Source organism: Mytilus californianus, unplaced genomic scaffold, assembly GCF_021869535.1.
Source record: "Mytilus californianus isolate M0D057914Y unplaced genomic scaffold, xbMytCali1.0.p SCAF_2, whole genome shotgun sequence".
Classification (NCBI taxonomy): domain Eukaryota; kingdom Metazoa; phylum Mollusca; class Bivalvia; order Mytilida; family Mytilidae; genus Mytilus; species Mytilus californianus.
In genome coordinates, this window is record NW_026262668.1 from 99,328,589 (window position 1) to 99,349,360 (window position 20,772).

At 31.3% G+C, this 20,772-nt stretch overlaps 1 protein-coding gene and 1 long non-coding RNA gene across 2 annotated transcripts in view; one reads left to right on the forward strand and one right to left on the reverse strand.

Annotated features, from left to right (window-relative positions):
• The window catches only part of LOC127730563 (uncharacterized), a 345,980-nt gene that overhangs the window by 101,826 nt on the left and 223,382 nt on the right, over positions 1-20,772 (forward strand). The window lies entirely within an intron of this gene.
• Positions 1-20,772, reverse strand: part of LOC127730537 (zonadhesin-like) — a 30,071-nt gene that overhangs the window by 9,003 nt on the left and 296 nt on the right. The window contains exons 2-12 of the mRNA XM_052238974.1: positions 20,041-20,142; positions 10,462-10,511; positions 8,598-8,789; positions 8,087-8,278; positions 7,685-7,876; positions 6,421-6,612; positions 5,724-5,968; positions 4,154-4,464; positions 3,483-3,784; positions 2,720-2,919; positions 2,307-2,499 (exon numbers count right to left, since the gene is read on the reverse strand). Of these exons, the coding sequence (XP_052094934.1) occupies positions 2,307-2,499; positions 2,720-2,919; positions 3,483-3,784; positions 4,154-4,464; positions 5,724-5,968; positions 6,421-6,612; positions 7,685-7,876; positions 8,087-8,278; positions 8,598-8,789; positions 10,462-10,511; positions 20,041-20,142 (2,171 nt within the window). The remainder of the gene's footprint in view (positions 1-2,306; positions 2,500-2,719; positions 2,920-3,482; positions 3,785-4,153; positions 4,465-5,723; positions 5,969-6,420; positions 6,613-7,684; positions 7,877-8,086; positions 8,279-8,597; positions 8,790-10,461; positions 10,512-20,040; positions 20,143-20,772) is intronic.

Sequence of the window (20,772 nt, forward strand, 5' to 3'; positions counted from 1 at the left end):
CAATACTGATGACGTTGCCCTGTCGATATAAATCAAGAGTTAATATTGCTTTTCGGACAGGGCCAATAAGGAAAAACAGGGCCAATACGGAAAAAAAGCCGTATTGGTCCATGGGCTAATACGGGACATTCACTTCCGGTTTCAATTTTCTTACGCCTTACTTAACTTTGGACGTATCGTTATGCATAAAAACATTTGTATTATATTTTTTTAACTTAATCATAAAATAAAAAGTGTAAATGATGTTCAGTGTTTTGTAACGTCTTGAAGTCTTGAAACGGAAATATTTCATAGCCTTTTCGAGTACGACTTTCGATTATTGACACTGGTTCATTTCCGTTGATCAATCATCAGAACGCAGACGACCCAAGAGTAAGAATAATTTAACTGTCTGATTTTTTCTTCCCATCTACTTTATATTTGCTAGATAAAATGAATTGTAATAGCATATTATTAAGGTTCATCATAACAAATGGACAAATATGGCCGTATTTTCACCTCAAAAACTACTCTGTGTACAGACTTACCTGTTTGGTTTGAAAAGTTTTAAGGCCTGGCATCCACTAGATATATAAAAGTTAAATGTATTTTGCATATGAGAAAGATAAAATCTTTTTTGGATTTTAATGGACATTTTTTTTTTTCGTTCCTGCAGAAGGTGTAAAAATAAACTAAGTTGGGATACAACTTTGAGATGCTCCCTCTCAGGTAACAACTGGTTTGTGTTGTATTGATTGTCTTGATTGGCATAGACAATAGACAGGCAATAGATATTTACACATCTATAGATGAGTTAAAGGTAGTAACTGAGTGGACAGTATCAAATGCAATTCAGGTGTTTGTTTATTTTTACACCTTCTGCAGGAAGGAAAAAAATGCCCATCAAAATCCAAAAACGATTTTATCTTTCTGAAACACAAAATGCATTTAACTTTTATATATCTAGTGGATGTCAGGCCTTAAAACTTTTCAAACTGCACAGGTAAGTCTGTACACAGAGTAGTTTTTGGGGTGAAAATACGGCCATATTTGTCCATTTGTTATGATGAACCTTAAGTACTTGGACGAGAAATCAGAAACTACATCTGACAATGATGACAAAAAAATTCCATGGACGTGAATGCGAAAAGATAAGTTCAGATATGAAATTCTGTATCTTCTTCACGGTAAGTTTCTTAGTTTATTCTAATCAAAAGAATTAATATCATTTAATAAAAGTGTTATGAACTGGATGTTTCTGTATTGGCCCTGTTTTAGATTCTCGATCAGCTGTATTGGCCCTCGACTCTGCGAGTCTCGGGTCCAATACAGCTAAACTCAAATCTATAACAGGGCCAATACAGAAACAGCCAGTTAATAACACTATAATATATTATCGTTATCTGAGCGTGAAACTAAATAGCTAGGCAAGATAATTTCCCTTTTATCTTTAAGAAGATTTTGTACGAATTCGGCTTCATATGGATACACACACAAGTCGACAAGTATTTGCTTGCGCACAATAAGTACTCATCTAGAATACCAATATTTTAAAATATATATCCACCAGATTCGGACAAATAAGTTGTCAGTATTGTTATGATATCATCCTCAGTGTATTGGCTGTAGTTATAAGTATGGTTATTTACAAATTTTGTTCTACGTGACTTTAAAACTTGACATTTAATCTGTGATTTCAATGTTGTAGAAACAATATTGTAGAAATAAAAATGTTTAATGGGAAAATGAAGGTGATTTTGAAATGGAGCATGACGAATAGAACTACAGTACTGTAGAGTGTGCAGAATTTGAATACATGTAATTGTGATTAATGTTGGAGTAATGCTTTGGAATTGTATAAAAATCTACTTCTGAATGATTCTTTTTTCGTTTATGTAAAGACATATTTTAATCTAACAATAGTTTTATCAAGTTCAGTTTTTATCGTATGTTTTCAATTCGTGAATCATTTTATTCAAAGAATTGAAAAATAGTTTTAAAGAAAGGTTAAACAGATGATCACATTTTCTTTTCATTTTACTGCATATTTACTCATTTTGATTTAAAATTAAGAAAAAGTGCACGGTTATGACATATCGTATTGTACTCTTTGAAATTATTCTTTAAAAATTACATCCTCAAGTTATAGTTCCAAATTTGATCATTGTGTTGTTTTCAATTATGTTTCAAAAAATAAAATAAAAGTTTATAAACTGTAGCTGGATTGTGAACTTATGGTTTTAATTGTTTCGATATATTTTTTAAAAACCATAACAAAATTTGTTTTTAATTTTTTTTCGATTTCTTTTTTTAACCTTAAAGCTTACGTTTACATTCTACGATTCCATCTCCTTCATACTGAAGTTTACATCTACACAAAAGATCTCCTTCAGCGTTCGGCTGACATATTGCATTCTCGTGACATTTGTTTGCTGCTTCTTCAATAAGATTTCCTGTTCCGTTGATACGGATACATTTGTAATTTTTTGTACAGTCAGCTGATAAAACTTCGTCGCCAAGCTACAAGAAGATCAAAAACCCATTTCGCAAACCCAAATGCACTTGATTAGTATTTTGATAAAATCATTGATTGCAATTAAAATATACATGAATTCTTTATGGGCAACTTTTGCCAAAATAAAATTTAATCGTTCTGTATTGAAACAAACAATATTATTGCTGATCTTTAGATATGTTTAAAAAATCGTTTTGCTATCATGTAACGTTTTAAAAATCTTACAGCAATATACCCAACATCACTACTGCACCCACAATCCTCAGCCTTAACACATTCTTTTCCACTTAGTATATATCCTTCTTCACAAGCACAACCTTCAGTGAATGGTAATTCACATGTTTTATCGCTGTCCCTGTTGACACAGTTAGCTTGGCAACCACTCACACGGTCTGAGTAGACTTCATTGATACCACAGGATAGAGCTGTTTAAATATTTGCTTAGATAAGACAGATATTGACTCTCTCTATATGGAAAATACAGTTGAAGCAGGGAGATATAGAACCTAAATTCTGACTAATAACTGACTTTACACATTTTTAAACATTCCTACACAATAAATCAATACTCTTTTATTTGTTATGTTTGTTTAAAATATCAAAATATGCAGTAGTTTTACTTTAGAAAATTTACAATTAAGAATGAAATACTGGTGACATTGTTTGTTAATCATACTCAAAGCATTCAACGAACAACCATAGATCTCTGTAGTCAGTGCATCCGTAGTGACATGACTTATATCATTGTTTTACCCGTTATTAATTGAGGAATTAAGGTTCAAACTCCCTCAGTCAAAGTTGACCTTAGCTTGGTTATTTCTGTGGGTCTCATTTGATCACATAGCTACAAACGATTAACGTATGTATATACCCCTTGCTTTTAAATGTTCGGGTTTGAGCGTTCTTGATGAAGGTAAAACTAGAAAAAGCGCGACGGACATCAACAATTATTTAGTGTTATTTTCATTCTAAAGTGTGTTCGACTTACGACAAAATTCATCACTTCTCCAGTTTACTGCAATGGCTTCCTCTGCACAATGAAGGGCAAACGATTCCAGGTTGTCACAAACTGCTTTCTCCAGATCATTATTATTTGTGTTGTAATATAATGATACATCAGAGACACACATGCTGTAATATTTATCTGCTTGTATACTGGAACTTTCAAGACACTTTTGAAAAGGACTAGTACCATTTTCTTTCAAAATCAGATGTCCACAATATTCTGGTGCTGATGCAATTACTTCCACGGCACTGGTGGTTGCCGGTATTTCAGACAAAACGCCACATCTACAATAAATTTTGCAAATGCATATTCAGTTAACGTTTTATGGGTAAAATAAGACGTTTTCTTATTGTCTTGCTCCAATTTTGATTGTTGTTTTTTTTTTAATGTAAAAACATTCAGATTTAAGAATACCTCAAAAGATTCATTCCGAAGCAATGAGGATTTAAATCTTCTAACTGAATCTGAAAAAAGTAGAAGCAAAACAGCTCATAGGATCTCTAAGTGGTATATTGCACATAAAGTACAATGATTAACGCATTTACTGCCCCCTCCTCCTTTTCCCCGTTTTATCATAAAGGGAAACAGAAAGATGGTTTCAAATATTAAATACCTAGTGAACATGAGCAGCATACTAATTTAAAAGAACATACGTGTCACCAGCTTCTTTTGCTTCTTCTGCGAGTGCAAATGTTTCAACTATCATTCCCATTTTTGTAGGCTCATCTGACGGGTTACTGTAATTTGCTGCACTAAATTCATTTCTGATCCCATCACAATTTCCGCATATACCTGTCATACGTTTTGCAAAGGTGTCAAGTGCTGCAAGTTCAAGATTCTTTGACCCATCCCATTCTAAAATAACGTCACAGTTGGTTTGTACCCGTACATAACGTCCACTTACAAATATATTAACTGAATTGTCTTTCGTATTGTATGGTAAACTGACCTTGGTCCCATCAACCTGAAAGATATTCACACAACTTAAAAAGTGTGTATTTCTCTATTGTTAATTAGCAGATTTTTAAAGTGAAAACCAAGACTAAAAGTTGTTCATTTTATCTATCACCCTCATCGGACATAATGGAGATAAAACAAATTGCAGAAGCTTAAAACATCAAACATTTCATATAATCAAAGAGGGCATACAAAGAACAACCAAAATCGTCTGACTTCAAATTTTGCCAAATGGAGTTGTATCTTCAGTTAATGTACAAAAACATAATATATATTAAAAAAACAATTTACAGAAGATTGTTTTATTCAAATAATGCCAGTACAACAGCAATGGGTACTGGTCGAGTAGTTGAGGACATGTGTTGAACCACTGGCTGTGAATTAAAAGTATGAAACCCAGTACGAATGACTCGTAAATCAAAGATAACCTTTATCGAGAAACCGAACATTTTGGGAGTCTATCAACATCAATAACATTTAAGATAGAAAGCGGTGGTCAAAATTAAAATCGATAGATTTTTTTCAATAATTTGCCACAATGTAGTTTATATAATGCTTTCAACAAAAATATAATAAAATGTATGAGTGACGGGGAGTTTTTTCAAACTGCAGGTTGTGCAAAATTTTCAGATTTTGTATAGATTACGCATGGAATGATAAAAAAAAATAAACGATAGAATTTTAAGATAAAATTTGAGAAGATAAATCGTTCAATGTGCTTTCAGGAAAGATAAGATAAGAAAAAATTGGGGTTTCTCCTATAATAAAACATATAATTTTCTTCATTAAGATGAAGTCTTACAAATAAATTATGTTCTTTTCTCGAAAAAATGAACATGTCATTAAAGATCTAAACCGATTGTTTTCTGCTATTTTACAATCCAAGATGGAGGAAGACCTTAAGATCATCGAAACACAAAAAGCTTCAACAGACCAGCCAAAATCTTTTAAAGTTGTAAAAGTTTAGTTGGCCTTTCAGAATTTCTAAAATGTTTTCTACATCAGATATGAATGTTACATCTGAATTGCAATTTTTTGGGCTTGACATAATCAATAAGAAAATTCTTTTAAATAGGAGTTGTAACGCCTCATTAAGAACATAGTCTGTGTTGGTTGTTTGGTTTGTATCCAATAACAAATAACGATTACTACATAGATAACAAGCATGACACGGAAATACAAACGACAGTCGACACAACGAGACAAATGGTGATCCCTTTGTGTCAACTTTGAATCTCAGACGACACTATAAGTTTATATATATACCAAAACAACTTTGTCTGGAAGAAGACGAATCTTGAAATCTTCTATTGCCAATTCTATGATACGTGTATAAGGAAGCTGAGAGGTTTGACTAGCCGCCTTATTGATGACGACGACAGAGAAACGACAGTCAATGTCGTCCGGAGCTGTCTTAACTAGCAGATAATGACATGATCCCATAAAATCTATCCATTGTCCATCAAACGTTCTGTAATGTGTGTCACCAACTGTGCTACATTCACAGTAACCTTAAATAGATTAAATGTGATGACAAGTATGACCAGAAGCTTGCTTGTATGAATAGGAATGTTTGATAACTATATATCTCACAATGAAAAGGATAAGCTAACCAGATATGCACTGAATATCATACGGTATCCGTCTGTCAAATAGCTGTCGCTTTTCTACGTTTAAGCGAGATTAGTTAATTGCCATTCAGAAGAACAATAACATTATATACAACGGTGTACATTATCAAAGTGAAACTAGATAAATATTCTTGAGGTATTCAAATTTCGAGTTACAACAGTTATGTAATAAAACGGTAGATCTTTAATGGAAACATTGCAAACAAAGAAACGTGTGACAAAAATATGTTTTAGGGATTTCAAAACAGATTTTGATAGATTGAGATAAGTCTTCATTTCATGATAAAGCAATTAAAACATAAAACAAAACAGCAACAATTAAAAAACTCTACCTGGACATTCCTTTATTTTGCACTGCTGTGTTCTTTCCTCTGTGTTATCACCAGGACAAGGTTTTCCGCCATACTCAGCTTCGGGATTTTCGCATAATCTTGTACGGAAACTTTTTTCTACACCAAAACCACAGGTTTCTGAACAGGTCGTCCATGTCGACCATGACAAGAAATCTGTCCAACCACCATCAACTAATTCAGACAAGATAAGTTTTAATCTCAAATATGATTTATTGATTGAACGGTGTTTGCCTAATGTCCAAATGCAAATATGTCATATATTTCTGAACTAACACTAATTAACAATTAATCCAAGAGACATATGTCCTCCAATTGAATCGATTTGGGTAAAGGGCGGGTTGAAAAAGACTTATACTGGAAAGAGAATGTTTATGGCTATGGGCAGACATTTTTTTTCAACCAAAAAGCCAACAAAGGATGCAAAAAAGCGTGGCACATACCATACAGACTAATGGACACCATTCGTAACATGGGATTTACTATTTTACGTCAATATAAGACAATGTGACCATATTTCTGGACCCCATCAACCAATAAAAAGACCGTTTGTCGGAGCTTTTTGATATGGTCAAAAGTATTGACGATAAAACTTTAACGGAAATGAATACTCCTTTTATTTCAAAAACGGTTAAAAAAGAACTTTTACGTTGTATGGTACTATATAGTTGTTTAAAACCATGTCCATTGGTCTTCGGTGAATATCTGTATCATTGGCAATCATACAACATCATATCTTTATATTCCATATAGACAAAATCGTATGACTTAAATGAGATTTCAGGTATATCCCAATTTGACAGTAAACTTACACTAAAGAAAAACCCTACAGCCATCTAGAGGTCAACATATGTTCTTTAACAATAGATAAGAGTCTTGAGTCTTGACAAGTTGTGGATACATTTAATAGGAAATACTATTACCTTAGATCTGCAATAAGCACACAAATTTTTATAGACCAAAAACATTAAGTTATAACTTAGGACTACCACGGACGAAGTGTCTGACTGGGACATGCATATCAACATGGTCGAAGTTAAATTAGCTTTTTCAACAATTCTGTCTCTGAAAATGGAATACTAAAAGATACTTAGAAGACATAATCAGTTAAGAAAAAGAACATTACTCTCTTGTATAAGTATTCCTGACAACGAAACTCACGTACAAGTTAACAATTGAATACTACCATTTCAAAGAATGTTCGGATTGTTTTGTATTTAACTAATATACTTAATAGATGTTATACCTGGACACTGTATTTCCATGCACTGCTGTGAGTCAACTGTGACTGGTTTTCCTATACATGACATTCCATCGTACTTTGGTTCAGGGTTATCACATGATCTTGAACGAGATCTCGTTTTTAGGCCTTGCCCACAGGTAACAGAACAACTTCCCCATTCACTCCATTTTGAGAAAGAGCCCCATTTTCCATCAACTACATGATAAAAGAATGATTTATTGTTTAAAATATACTTTCACAAAAACTTATATTAAAATACCGGGTAATTTCATTTTAACGTTCACTATAGTTTGAATTATACCATATTTGGTCTTTCATATTAACAAATAGTAACGATAAACATTTGAATAGCTCAATAAAATGCAAAAACTTTAGTACACGACATTTCAAAGTAAAATGACAGACCTGGACAGGGGTTAGTATTGCATGTCTGTGAGGAAGTCATCATTGACTCTCCCGGACATGTCTTGCCACCATACTTCGGGGAAGGTTTACTGCAAGTTCTTGTTCTTGTCCTAGATTGTTTTCCCGAACCACAACTTGCAGAACAGGGACCATACTTCGACCAACTTTTCCATTTAGTCCATTGCCCATTTACTGAAAGAATTTAATTATTTTTTATGGTACCGTATTTTTTTATGTTGTTAAAAAGCAAAATGCCACGGTAGGCAAAAGGCAAAACATTTCATTACATGGCATTAAATTGCAATGGATCCGAATTTGCTGTCAATTTTGATTCATACTTTATCATTTCATCAAATTGGACTCCGATATGAGGACCTGAAATCGATCTGAGCACAAGCACACACATATAAATATATATGTTTAAAAATTTACATTTAATTGAGATTTTTCTGTATCATGTGTGTGCGATAAATACATGAATTATAACACCCTTATTGTTGATGATACTCACTCGGACAATAGTTGGTATTACATGATCTGCTTTTTGTACTTCTGTTAGATCCAGAACAACCATTCCCACCATTTTTCGGCGAAGGATTATTACAATACCTCAGTCTCCGTGTAGACTGTGTACCACCACCACAGGTCTTTGAACAACTTCCCCATCTTTCCCAATTACCATAGGAACTCCATCTACCGTGAACTGAAAAAAATTGTAAAAAACATATTAGCAAGTTGACATTAAGAAATATCATGAATATGGCTGATATATATGTTTAATATTAAAACAACTTGCCAGTTCATTTTTTTTCACAATTGTTAAAGTAATGACATAACAATAATAAAATCTTAAAAATTATATGAAGGACCGATGAAAGCCAGGTATTTCCACGTAAACAAATCACAGAAGAATTGTATCTTTGGTGTGTAAATTTCATTTAAATTTTATTTTTATCAAATGACACTATGAATTGAGTTATATCCATGGTAGTTTATTTTGGACATGGAAAAATGAACATTATCATCCCTTTAAAATTCATAACTTCTCCTCAATAGTGTTGAAGGGCTAACATAATAAAAGTAACCCTATAAGCAATTAAGCCTTTGGTGACACAATCAGTAGTGTGTTTCGGTAACCACACTGGTTGACAGTTGTTTCGAATTACATTTGTTTTTCCAATCATCTGTCAAACTATAAATTTTAATAATATATACAAATGTATATCGTCTTATTTTCATTCCTTATTCAGAAATTACGTTAGAAATTTGTAGCACTGAATTATGAATATGATCATTTTTGCTGCATATTGATAAAAAATAAAACAAAGTTTAACGCTGGACCGATGGCTATAGTGTTGAAATTAAGGTCTCGGATTCGATCCTGACTTGGAGCTCTGGATATTTCAGTACATTAGCAGAATGATTTTTACCCTCCCACACACATTTCTGATACCCAGACCGGAGTTTAAACTAGAATGGGTACATTTTAGTGTCTCGGTTGGTCAAAGTGAACCCCGAATTTGACCTGGAGATCAAACTACAGATACCTCTTCGGTTTGTAACATTGTGACATCTATGGTTTTTTTAACTGCTTTTATTATTAAAATTTCCTGAAAGTTTTCTTGCGTATACTTATTATCCACATCTTCCTTTCGGAGAACTTACCAAACATTTAAGAGTTACATTGTCATTCCTGTGCAGCTAAACTCCCGTTTTATTACATATATGTACGCGGTAAGGTAATATTTATTACCTTAAGACTTCGTATAGAACGCAGTTTTCTGATTCGGGATATATTTATAATTAAAAATAGTGTGCTCTCGCAATTTTGTCTATGTGGTGGTATAGAACACACCGCATTATATTTGTGCTTTCCCCCGATTTGCCAGTGGACTGCAATTTATTACCATCAGAAACAAAACACATAAAAAAATCATACGAAATTTTTCTCGGTTATGAATAAAATCTTGAAATATTATTTGCCGTTCAAACATTCATACTTAGAAGACAGTGTATTATGTTTATTCGTGTTGGTCAACAGGTTCACAAGAACTATTATTATCTTAAACACACATGTCCGTTTAGAAACACGTACCAATTAACTTTAATTTTGCTGATATATTATAAAAAAAACAATATTTTCTTGTTGTTTAGCCATACAGTGTATTAACATATAAATTGTGCTTATTTATATTAATATAAGCTACAAACTTGTTTCCGGATTCTATTGATGATTCAACTTTAACACCACGCACATGTCAATTTGTGCATAATGTATAACTTCAATTACTTAATGTAATAGGTCAAACCTTATATAAATTGTTGGTAAATTATTACCTACAGAGTTTCAATTTTTTTTTAACTTGTCAACATACCTGTTGGACATTTCTTCTGACATCGGTAATATTCTATTTTCTTCTCTTGTCTGATCAATAAAGAAATTACATTTTTATTTGTCTATTACATTTTGAATATAATTCATTTTATATGTTTGTCACATTTTAGCTAATGTACATAGCAAATCTTCAACCACTATGTTAACTTAAGTTAAGTTATGATATATAACTTTTTTAAATTATGAATTTTAACTCTAAAAACAAATTCCACATTTGAGAGTCGAACTTGCGCTTATTTTTTACAATACTAATGTCCGTACATGATACCACTCCACCATGAAACTGTATGAGGCGCCGTTTTACTATTTATTCCTTATTTTCTGATATGAAAAAATGGTTTTCTGATATGAAATCGATTTCTTGATACAAAAAAAAAGAATATTTTCTGATATCAAAAATTCATTTTTTGATATCAGGAAATCTATTTTTTGATATCAGAAATTCGAATTTTTGATATCAGAAAATATTTTGTATTTTTTTATATCAAGAAATAGATTTCCTGATATCGAAAAATGTGATATCAAAAATTCGAATTCCTGATATCAAAGAATCATTTTTTGATATCAGAAAATAAGAAATAAATAAATGATGGCTTCCTGTATGTCAATTAAGGCCTCCAAGCTCGATCACCCATGAGCCCAAACATCAGGAAAAATCTGTTTTAATGTTTCCGGTAGACCAATTGTTTTATAATGTGGAGTACCGCTACACGATATTGGTCATTATATTGATGGCAAAGGGTCAATTGTTACAAAAACAAAATGCTTATACACTTCAGGTTTTATGAACATGATTATACTTCAAAGTCTATAGAAAACTGCTATTTAATAACAATATTTGAAGCAAAAAAATGTACACTAATCTTCAGTTTGACTAAACTGAACGAGTACCGAATTACCTCGATATAACTAATTACGAAATTCGAGTCCCATGCACTAAAAGACAATATATTGAAGATTTTTTAAATTATTCTAAAACATATAACATATTTACCTTTGTGTCGAGCAATCCCAATCGGCGGAATTAGTCGACCTAAGAATTTACTAAATACTGGAAAATGTTTTACAAAGCTTGACACATCGAAACAAAATACTGATGTGTTCAAGATTTAGATACGATGGCTGGATGATATATTCAGGTTCAACTGACGTAATACACGATCTGTTCGCCTTATATATCTAATACAATGCATACCCACCTAAATTGTACATACCGATTTTCTCAAAATGAAGTGTAACTTTCTTGACAGTCGTTTTAATACAAAGACAAACGCTTCCAAAATGAAGGTATTTTAGAAATGAAAACGTACATCAAGCCTACTGAAACTTTTCAATACTTCACAGAAAAAGCTCATATAGAATAAATGTATTTAAAGGATATATGCAAGGCGCGGTACATAAGAAATACTAGCAGTCTTTCAAAAAACGTCTCGTAAAAAGACGAAATAGACGAAGTATTTGAAAATACAAGACATGCAATTTGTTGTTATTGGCTTTGAACTAGCTGTCAGTAACTGAGAGTACTCTCACATCTGTACTTTGTGTCTTTTTGTTGTTGATACCTTGCCACGTCCGGTCTGTGTTTTTGTTAGCTGTTTTTCTTCTTTGTGTAAAGCCCTTTTCGACTGATTTTTATAGTTTGTTCTTACACTATGTTGTGATGTAACACTAGTGTCCCAGGTTAGGGTTTAATCCCGCCACATTCTTTATGTGTCTGTCCCAAGTCAGAAGCCTGTAGTTCAGTAATAGTCGTTGGTTCATGTCTGTCATATTTTTTTTCGTAATATGTTTTCATATTTTTCATGTCGGGGCCTTTTATAGCCGACTATGCGGTATTGGGTTTTCTCATTGTTGAAGACCGTACGGTTGTCTATAATTTCTTACATCCACTTCATTTACACTTTGGTGGATAGTTGTCTCATTGGCAATCATACCACATCTCCTTATTTTTATACTAAACAGAACTAACTGACTTACTAAATTCGCAACATAAACAACGGGAAAAAACTAAAAACAAGATTACCAAAAACACTGGGGCTTAATTTCACAAAAACCTGGCTGCACAAATCTGTTTCAGAGGAAACCAATAATTGCTAATAAAAGAAGGGGGAACTTAAAATTGTTGACTATAAACCTTAAAAAAATTAATATGTGAGAAACACAAACACACAAAACTTCTTATGACTGATGAAGCCGAACTCTGAGACATTCTTTCCTTAAAAACGACCGAAACACCAGACCTAATGTTAGGGCTAATGGGTGAGCTCGGATGCTTTCATTGATACACAGGGAGCAACCATTGATATTTTTCTTATTTTCTGATATAAAAAAATCATTTCTTGATATCAAGAATTCGAATTTTTGATATCAAAATATCATTTTTTGATATCAGAAAATGTATTTCTTGATATCAATTAATCGTCAGTATTATTTGATATCAGAAAATCTATTTGTTGAATCATAAAATGGATTTCTTGATATCAAAAAATGATTTTTTTTTATATCAAAAAATTGAATTTCAGATATCAAGAAATAAAGATTATTTTCTGATATCAAGAAATCGAATTCCTGATATCAAAAAAGGGATTTTTTTATATAAAAAAATTGAATTCCTGATATCAAGAAATATTTTTTGAAATCAAAAAATATTTTCTGATATCAAAAAATCTATTTTTGATATCAAGAAATATTTTTTGATATAAGAAAATAAGGAATAAATAGTAAAACGGCGCCTCATACTGCTGACATGCAATATTTGATAACTTGTAGCACTTATCTACCAGTCTGCGGGGATGTTTAACGTCCTTTATAACTCACGAGGGACATTTATTGCGCTTATTTAAGAAATATTAAACCAGTAGCATATGATAAGCCCAACATTATTTTCATTGTATATAAATGAACTTGTTGAAATGTTTGACCACAAATGTGATCCAGCAAGCCTAGATGATAAACAAGTGTCTTGTCTTCCTTATACAGACAATTTAGTAGTAATATCAGAATCTGCATCTGGCCTGCAAAATTCTTTAGATGATTAAAATAAATTTTGTGATAAATGGAATCTATCTGTTAATCTTATTAAAACTAAGATTTTAATATTCAATAAAACAGGGAAAATAGTTAAAAAACACAAATTATATTACAATGGAAAACTCTAGAGCTGACTGATGAATACAAGTATTTAAGTATAGTTTTAAACCATCTGGATCTTTTTTCTACAGCAATTGATCAGTTATCTAAAAAGGCTATCAAAGCTGTTTTTTGAATCAGAAAACTATTATTTTCTGAAAAGATGAATTTACCTCAACATTTAAAACTTTTTGATTCATATGTGAAACCAATTTTACTATATATATATAGCAGTGAAGTTTGGGCTACTGGTAGTTTAATGAAACAAAATACTATCATCGAGTCAAACTATGCAAGTTTTATTCCAAATAAGGTACAAATCAAATTTGCTAAATTTTATTTGGGTGTAAATATAGGTGCTGTAAATAATACCGTGCTTTCTGAATTAAATTTATTCCCACTTTCATTGTCAGCCCTTTAAAATACAATTAATTTCTGATTTCATATTAGAGGTAACCCCGTAACAGTGTGGACAATCGTAATACTTATGTTGTTAATAATACTGAGTCATTTACCTTTAACTTGTTTGTTATCGGCTATCGATAACAATGATTTTACGCTCACTCAGTCTGTCAGAGGCCTTACAGTGGGGATTTAGATAATCACTTAATACACATTTCAATACATAAAATGAAACTCATTTCACAAAACTTTAAAGTAATTTGTTTTAAATTCTTTATATCAGCACACACAACAGATCCATTTTAGAGAATAATAAGTATTCAGAGCTAATATCATTTGATAATAGAAAAAACATTTACACATTTCGATTTTCATTGTAAAAACCTTTACGTTGATGGGGTTAATTCACAAAATATCCTAAGAGAAAAAAATACTCCCACATTGTGATCATTTAAGAGTAGCCTACCATTTATTCAATGCATAGGATTTGTTTGTGAAAAGAGTTCCGGACAATGAAAAAAATCATTTTTAACAGGATATTTAAATAAAAAAATGAAAAGTTTTAATAAAGAACAAAAAAAAAGAATATAATATAAAAAAAAATAAAAAATAGGAGCCACCAAAAGCCGGAACAGGAGAAAAGGCCAAGCAAACGACAGTGAGCGGCAGCAACGTTGTCATGGTACACCAGCAGCCAAGTAAAGAGGAGAGAAATTTGATATGCCAATTTGTGTATGTGAATTTAGTTGCCAAAATATTTTGTAAGAACCCAAATAGGCCTAAATATGTGTATATGAATTTAAGAAAAATAATTAGCATAAGGTTTTGTATGTGCACACAAAAAAATGAATAAGTAAACGATTAAAGTTGAAATGGTGTCCCATAAATTAAGAGCTTCTAAACATGAAATTTTGACTTATACAATCATATTGTTAATTATTGTTAGAAATATAGTTAAATCATTTTACATGGTCATTATTGGTTTGCCTTTACATTTGTACGAGACGTCGACTTATAAAAATAACATCAAGAAATATCTAAATGAACTGTTAAAGAATAAGTAAACTGCTTAACTCACATGAACTTTCGTCATTGAACCCTCTTTCTTTTCTTTTTTAAAATATGTTTTCGTGTTTTTATTAAATAAAAATTCTTAAATAGTACAAATATTTTTTAGTTATTTAATGTGTTCTTGCTCCTACTTATACGATCTTACAATAACAGGAAAAAGTATACAGAGCACAATAATTAAATGAAATAAGTTGAGATTAGAGAAGAAATTTTGTTTCTGAAATAATAATTTAAACACTAAAAAAAAAAGGAAAAAAATGTCCTCGTGCGGATGAAAACGTGGACAAGATAAAACGCTCTGAAAAGATTCTAGCGAAGGCAAGATAGCAGTCAGACAATGTGTAAAGATAAAGGAATTCAGTTAGTAACTTGTGTCGGTTAGGGTTCAGAGAATAAGCTGTGCGCTCCAGCGAATGAAAATAGAGTTTATTTGAAAATACCTATATGGTCTAAATACTCATATGGTCCGGCCCGTTAATAACCAAACGAGTATAATACTCATATGGTCCGACCATACGCGTATGGTTGGACCATATGGGTATACGCATTTGGTCATGACCATACGCGTATGGTCCAAATACGCATATGGTCCGGAACAACAACAGAAGAAAGAAAAGGAAAAGAGCTTTCATGGTTGTACTTAATCTCGAAGTCACAATGTGGTCTTTGAAAAATATGTTGTAAATAAAAAAAAATTAAAAAATTGAATGTTTATATTGGAAAAGGTAACGTTGTGTAAGTTATAACAATTATTTCAATTTAAATCCATATGAAGCTGTTGCTTTTATGAAGGATGTGTTAGAATACGCAGATGCAGCATCACACCTTCTGCACTTGAATTAAAGACATTCTTGTACATGCAATTTGTAATTGTTTCCAATGTTATGTTTGCATATTATGTTTGATGCTTTAAATGCATTATGAGTGATAAATTTCAGTGCTAACGATATTTATATAATATTGACAATGTTAATTGTTTTAGTGCTATTAAAAATATATATCAAAATCAATTTATTATTCATTTTCATCTATTTCCTTCAATGAATCAATTCAATGAAAATTTCGCAACCAAATATATGAGGGAAAAAATACACATTTTAATATGCATCAATTGCATACAAACTTATCCCATAGAATTTCACAGAGATATATGTACATATAAAATAGCAACGTAACTGGAACAGACTACACAATTTTCCAATCAGTAAACCTTTTGTCTTTTTTGTTTATATAACCATTTGATAATTGGGGTAATTAAAAGTGGGAAAACCAGGATGTAACCGTTGTTTATAAATTGATGAACTTTTTTGTTTAATAATTAACATCATTAGATAGGTATTGTGAATATCCGGTTTTTGAAATTTTTATTACAGGAAAAAGAAGCCCTACACATCTTCACAGGCACTTGTCTTGAAAAAAATATTCGGTATATAGGATTTTTTTTCAGAGACAAGTGCCTGTGCACATTTTGTCAAGTTGTTATGCAACTTCATATTGTAACATAAACAATATTTATTCTCGGCTCGATAATAAAAATAAATATTTTTAAATAATAGCTAATAATATATAAACCGTTGATTTTTCTCTTTCCTCCGATCAGGACAATATTTTTGGGGTTAAAAACTCAATGTTGGTTAATCCCCCCTCCCCTCCATTTTTCCATTGAAACACATTATAAATACATTTCCCTACTGAAACGATGTTTTTTTTCCTTTTAATAAATTTGTCATTATAGAGAATCGGCTTTGAAGGGAAAGCTAAATTCAATGGCAGTGCATTTTCATCCACGATCAGGGGAAAGTCCTTAATCATCAACATTAGATAAGCATAGAAGATAACCAGTGTGCGTCACTTCCGGCAGAGTTATTTCTAGTGCTGTTTCCGGAATTAGTGTTGATTGGATTTTCCACAGGTAAAAATAGTTGTACTTTACATTCAGTTATCTCTGTTATTAGTGGACCAAATTTTTTCATCAATTATTTCAACCTTTAAGATAAGAATCACATGTTATATGTGTTTTAGTACCTCTTAAAGATGTTAATTTTCTATATAAAGTCAATAATTTTGTTGACTTTAAAAGCCCAAACTTTCTTTTGCTTCAAGAGATCGAAAAACGATACCAATACAGACATATTGGTTTTTGAAATTCAAACAAAAAGTTTGGGTGATGAGTGTTTTGTAGTATTAACAAGAAATGGTATTAAAATTCTCTCATTTTCTCCCTACCAAATTTACCCCTAACACTTAATTTGATATGGACTGGTCATTGTTATTTAATCTTACGCAATTCGATTGGATGAAGTTATTATTGCTTCATCTATACTTGTTTACCTGTTCAAATTTGTCCTGTGTGTATTCTGTAAGCAAACGAAATTTTATTACGTAACAATAGTTATTTTTATGAAGACAAGGATGGCAACTCTAGATCTGAAGTTAAAAAATCTTTAAGAAATTATAAAATTACTCTTGATTGTGGATTAACAATAACTCTAGTTACGGTTTGTTTGTCTTTAGTTTTCTGTCCTTATATTGTACTAAAAGGTCAAGTCGAATATAAATTTTTTTTTTTAAATATCTACTATAAACCAATGTTCTTTGACTAGAGTCTGGATATGTTACAGTAAGTCTTGAGAATAATGGTCAACATAAGTGAAGAATAAAGAAAAATGTCTTAAAAATTGAAGAATATAGAAATGAAGAACCCCATCTAGACCTTCATACTTGATAATTCACAATTTAACTTTGCTGGACGTTCCTAATCTGAATGCTTTAAAGTATAATCATATTCTGTATATCTGAAAACTGGTTAATTTGCAATTTTTTTTTACACTACACACACGTGTGGTTCAATTGACTATCAAACTACACTGAACGAGTTCATGATATTTTTTTGAATGAAACAAAAGATATGAAAGGTTCATTTTTGCAATTCTTACGTTTTAACGAGATTTTTGCAATACAGTGATTTTTTTTATAATATTGAAATAGCGCGTTCTTCAGAAACTTGAGAAACTTTACAGACCATGCGTTTTCATTCTTTGAAAAAATTATCATTTTAAAGAAAAGAATTGAAATTTATTTCACGCACGTCTACGCAAAGAGAAAAGCTTGTGTGTTTTGACAGAATATGGCATTTTCAGTCTCATTAAGCTGTTATCAGTCACATTTAATCAAAATGAAAGCAGTAAGTAAATAAAGTCAAAATATGACCGATCTGCCTATTTTTGTACATAAAAATCCATTTGATATTTAAGGCCGGACGATTCGTCTACCGCACAAAATCTTGTAGGACACTATAACAGCTATCATTGAACATGCTCTCCGAATGATAGTAAAATAATATTTATTAAATTTTAAGTCATATTTAACATAAGCACCAATACACAGAAAAAACTAAAAATTGACACTTATAATTTTTAACCACCCTTTTTCTCTTGCTTTCATTCAAATAAGGCTTAGAGTTTGTGTCATGTATGTGCATATGTATGGAAACAGCATCTTCCATAGATTTGATTTCCAATAGTTAAAATGGTAAAATATAGTCTCTTTTTGGTGTAGCCATGGTAACAATCTGCATTTATTTGATACAAAATATTGCAAAAAGGGGGGTGAAAATGTCACAAATGTCGCCAAAATTTTGTCCAAAGTAGAATTTCAACCCATTTACCTTTTCTTAAACAATAGACATTTATCTATCAAGAGATTCAATAAAGAATATATGCATTTCATCTCAAATTTCCATAAAATTGAAAAGATCGAGCGTAAAAAAAGTGTTGCAATAATTTCTGGCCCTATGGCCGGTACGGATGTGAAAATACGGACTGTCAAACAGAATATAGCCATAAAACGTGCAAAAAACAATTTTGATGTTCATATAAAAACATTTTGAAGGCTATATTATTCCTCAGCTATCTAAAAATTAATTTCATTGCCCAATAACTTTCATATTTGAATAATTCACCTGGGCCAAAATGCAAAACCAAACTCTTTAAGTTAAATCCACTTATTTATGGTAGCACAATACAAAGATTTTTTTACTTCCAATCTCCAACCTTTAAAATGATGTTACTTTCTTATGACTGCATACATATTAATAAAAGAGGTATATATAGATAGATAAAAGATTAATCTTTTAAATGAATGCAATATTTTTGTTATGTCATCATTATGTAATCAATTATTATGCAATTAATGGCAAAATCTTGGTCAGTTCACTTGAATGAATTTAGCTCTGACATCTCTATAACTACACAAGAAATTTTAATGTTATCTTAATCAACACAGGAGGAGCTACAAAAGGGTGTCTCAAATATCGCTATCGTATTCCATTCTCTCATAAATCTGTAATTAGTGTAAACATCCTTACCACATAAAAGTAGAGATTATTTGATTAGGTGTAAAATTTTATCTATACATTCTATCCAAAATCTGAGACACCCTTTTGTAGATAATGGCTCTAGGAACAACATATAAAATCAACCCTCTCTATCTCGGGGTATCCATGAAGAAGCTAATTTCAATTGAAAGTGGAAATTTCTTGTAAAATTTTGTAGACACAGTTAAAATTATAATTAATTACATAATTGTTGTATAATACTAACATTGCATTAATTTGAAATAGTAATCTGTTAGCTATCCATAAATACCACTTTTATAAATTTTCAAGCATTATAAAGAAAGTTACAGCATTTTAAAACTGGGGAGTTGGAGGTATAAAATCTTTGTATTGTGCTACCTTAAATTGCAAACTTTGAATAGAGGCAGATACGTTGAAATCTGCCTGTTTTCTTGCCGAAAACGGTGGTTCTCTCATGGCACTATAGAAACTGGCCACCACAAAATATCCAATAGTTCTGAAAGTTGCTTTAAACACCAAAACACAATCAATCAATATTATTTCAATTACGTGACGTAAGACTATTTGATTAAAAAATAGATTGGAAATCTAGATTCTTACTTGTATTTTGTACATCTGCCCCACCATCCACAAGGAGTTGTATATCTTTCCTGATTATAAACATATTTGCTACAAGTACTGTAATAATACCCGGTACATACCCTAAAACAAAGAATTTAATTAGATTCATAAAAAACATATCTGTCGTATATGAATTCTTAATTGATACTCGGAAACAAAGACTTAATAAAAAATACCAACATTTTAGTAAAATTATATAGCAAATTTTCAGTGTAAACTCTAAAACAAAGAACTTGTATAGCAGAAATCATATCTGCTGCAGATATTATAGAAAAACTTATTGCATATTGTTAAACGAAGATTGACGTGCGGTACTAGTATCTCCTACACGTTAAGTAATACCTGATGCATACTGTACAACAAAGAATTAGAGTATCAATAACTACAAAATACAAATTAGTTTAATAACGACTGCATAGTCTAGAAAAAAAGAAATAGACTGCTTATAATTGCACAATGTAGCTCAGATAAGAATAGAAATGTTCACTGCATACTGTTAAAAGTTATAAGTAATATCCAATGCATGCTGTAAAACAAAAATTGCGACTAGTAATAGCTGTTTCACCTAGGTGTAATCGCTAGTAACTATTGTGCATAGAACAGGACAAACAGAGATACATATAAAATGTAAAAATTATAAATACAATACATACGTATTTATTGGGTTTTTCGATTTTTTTAGATAAGAATATGTTGTTGTAGGTTCAACAA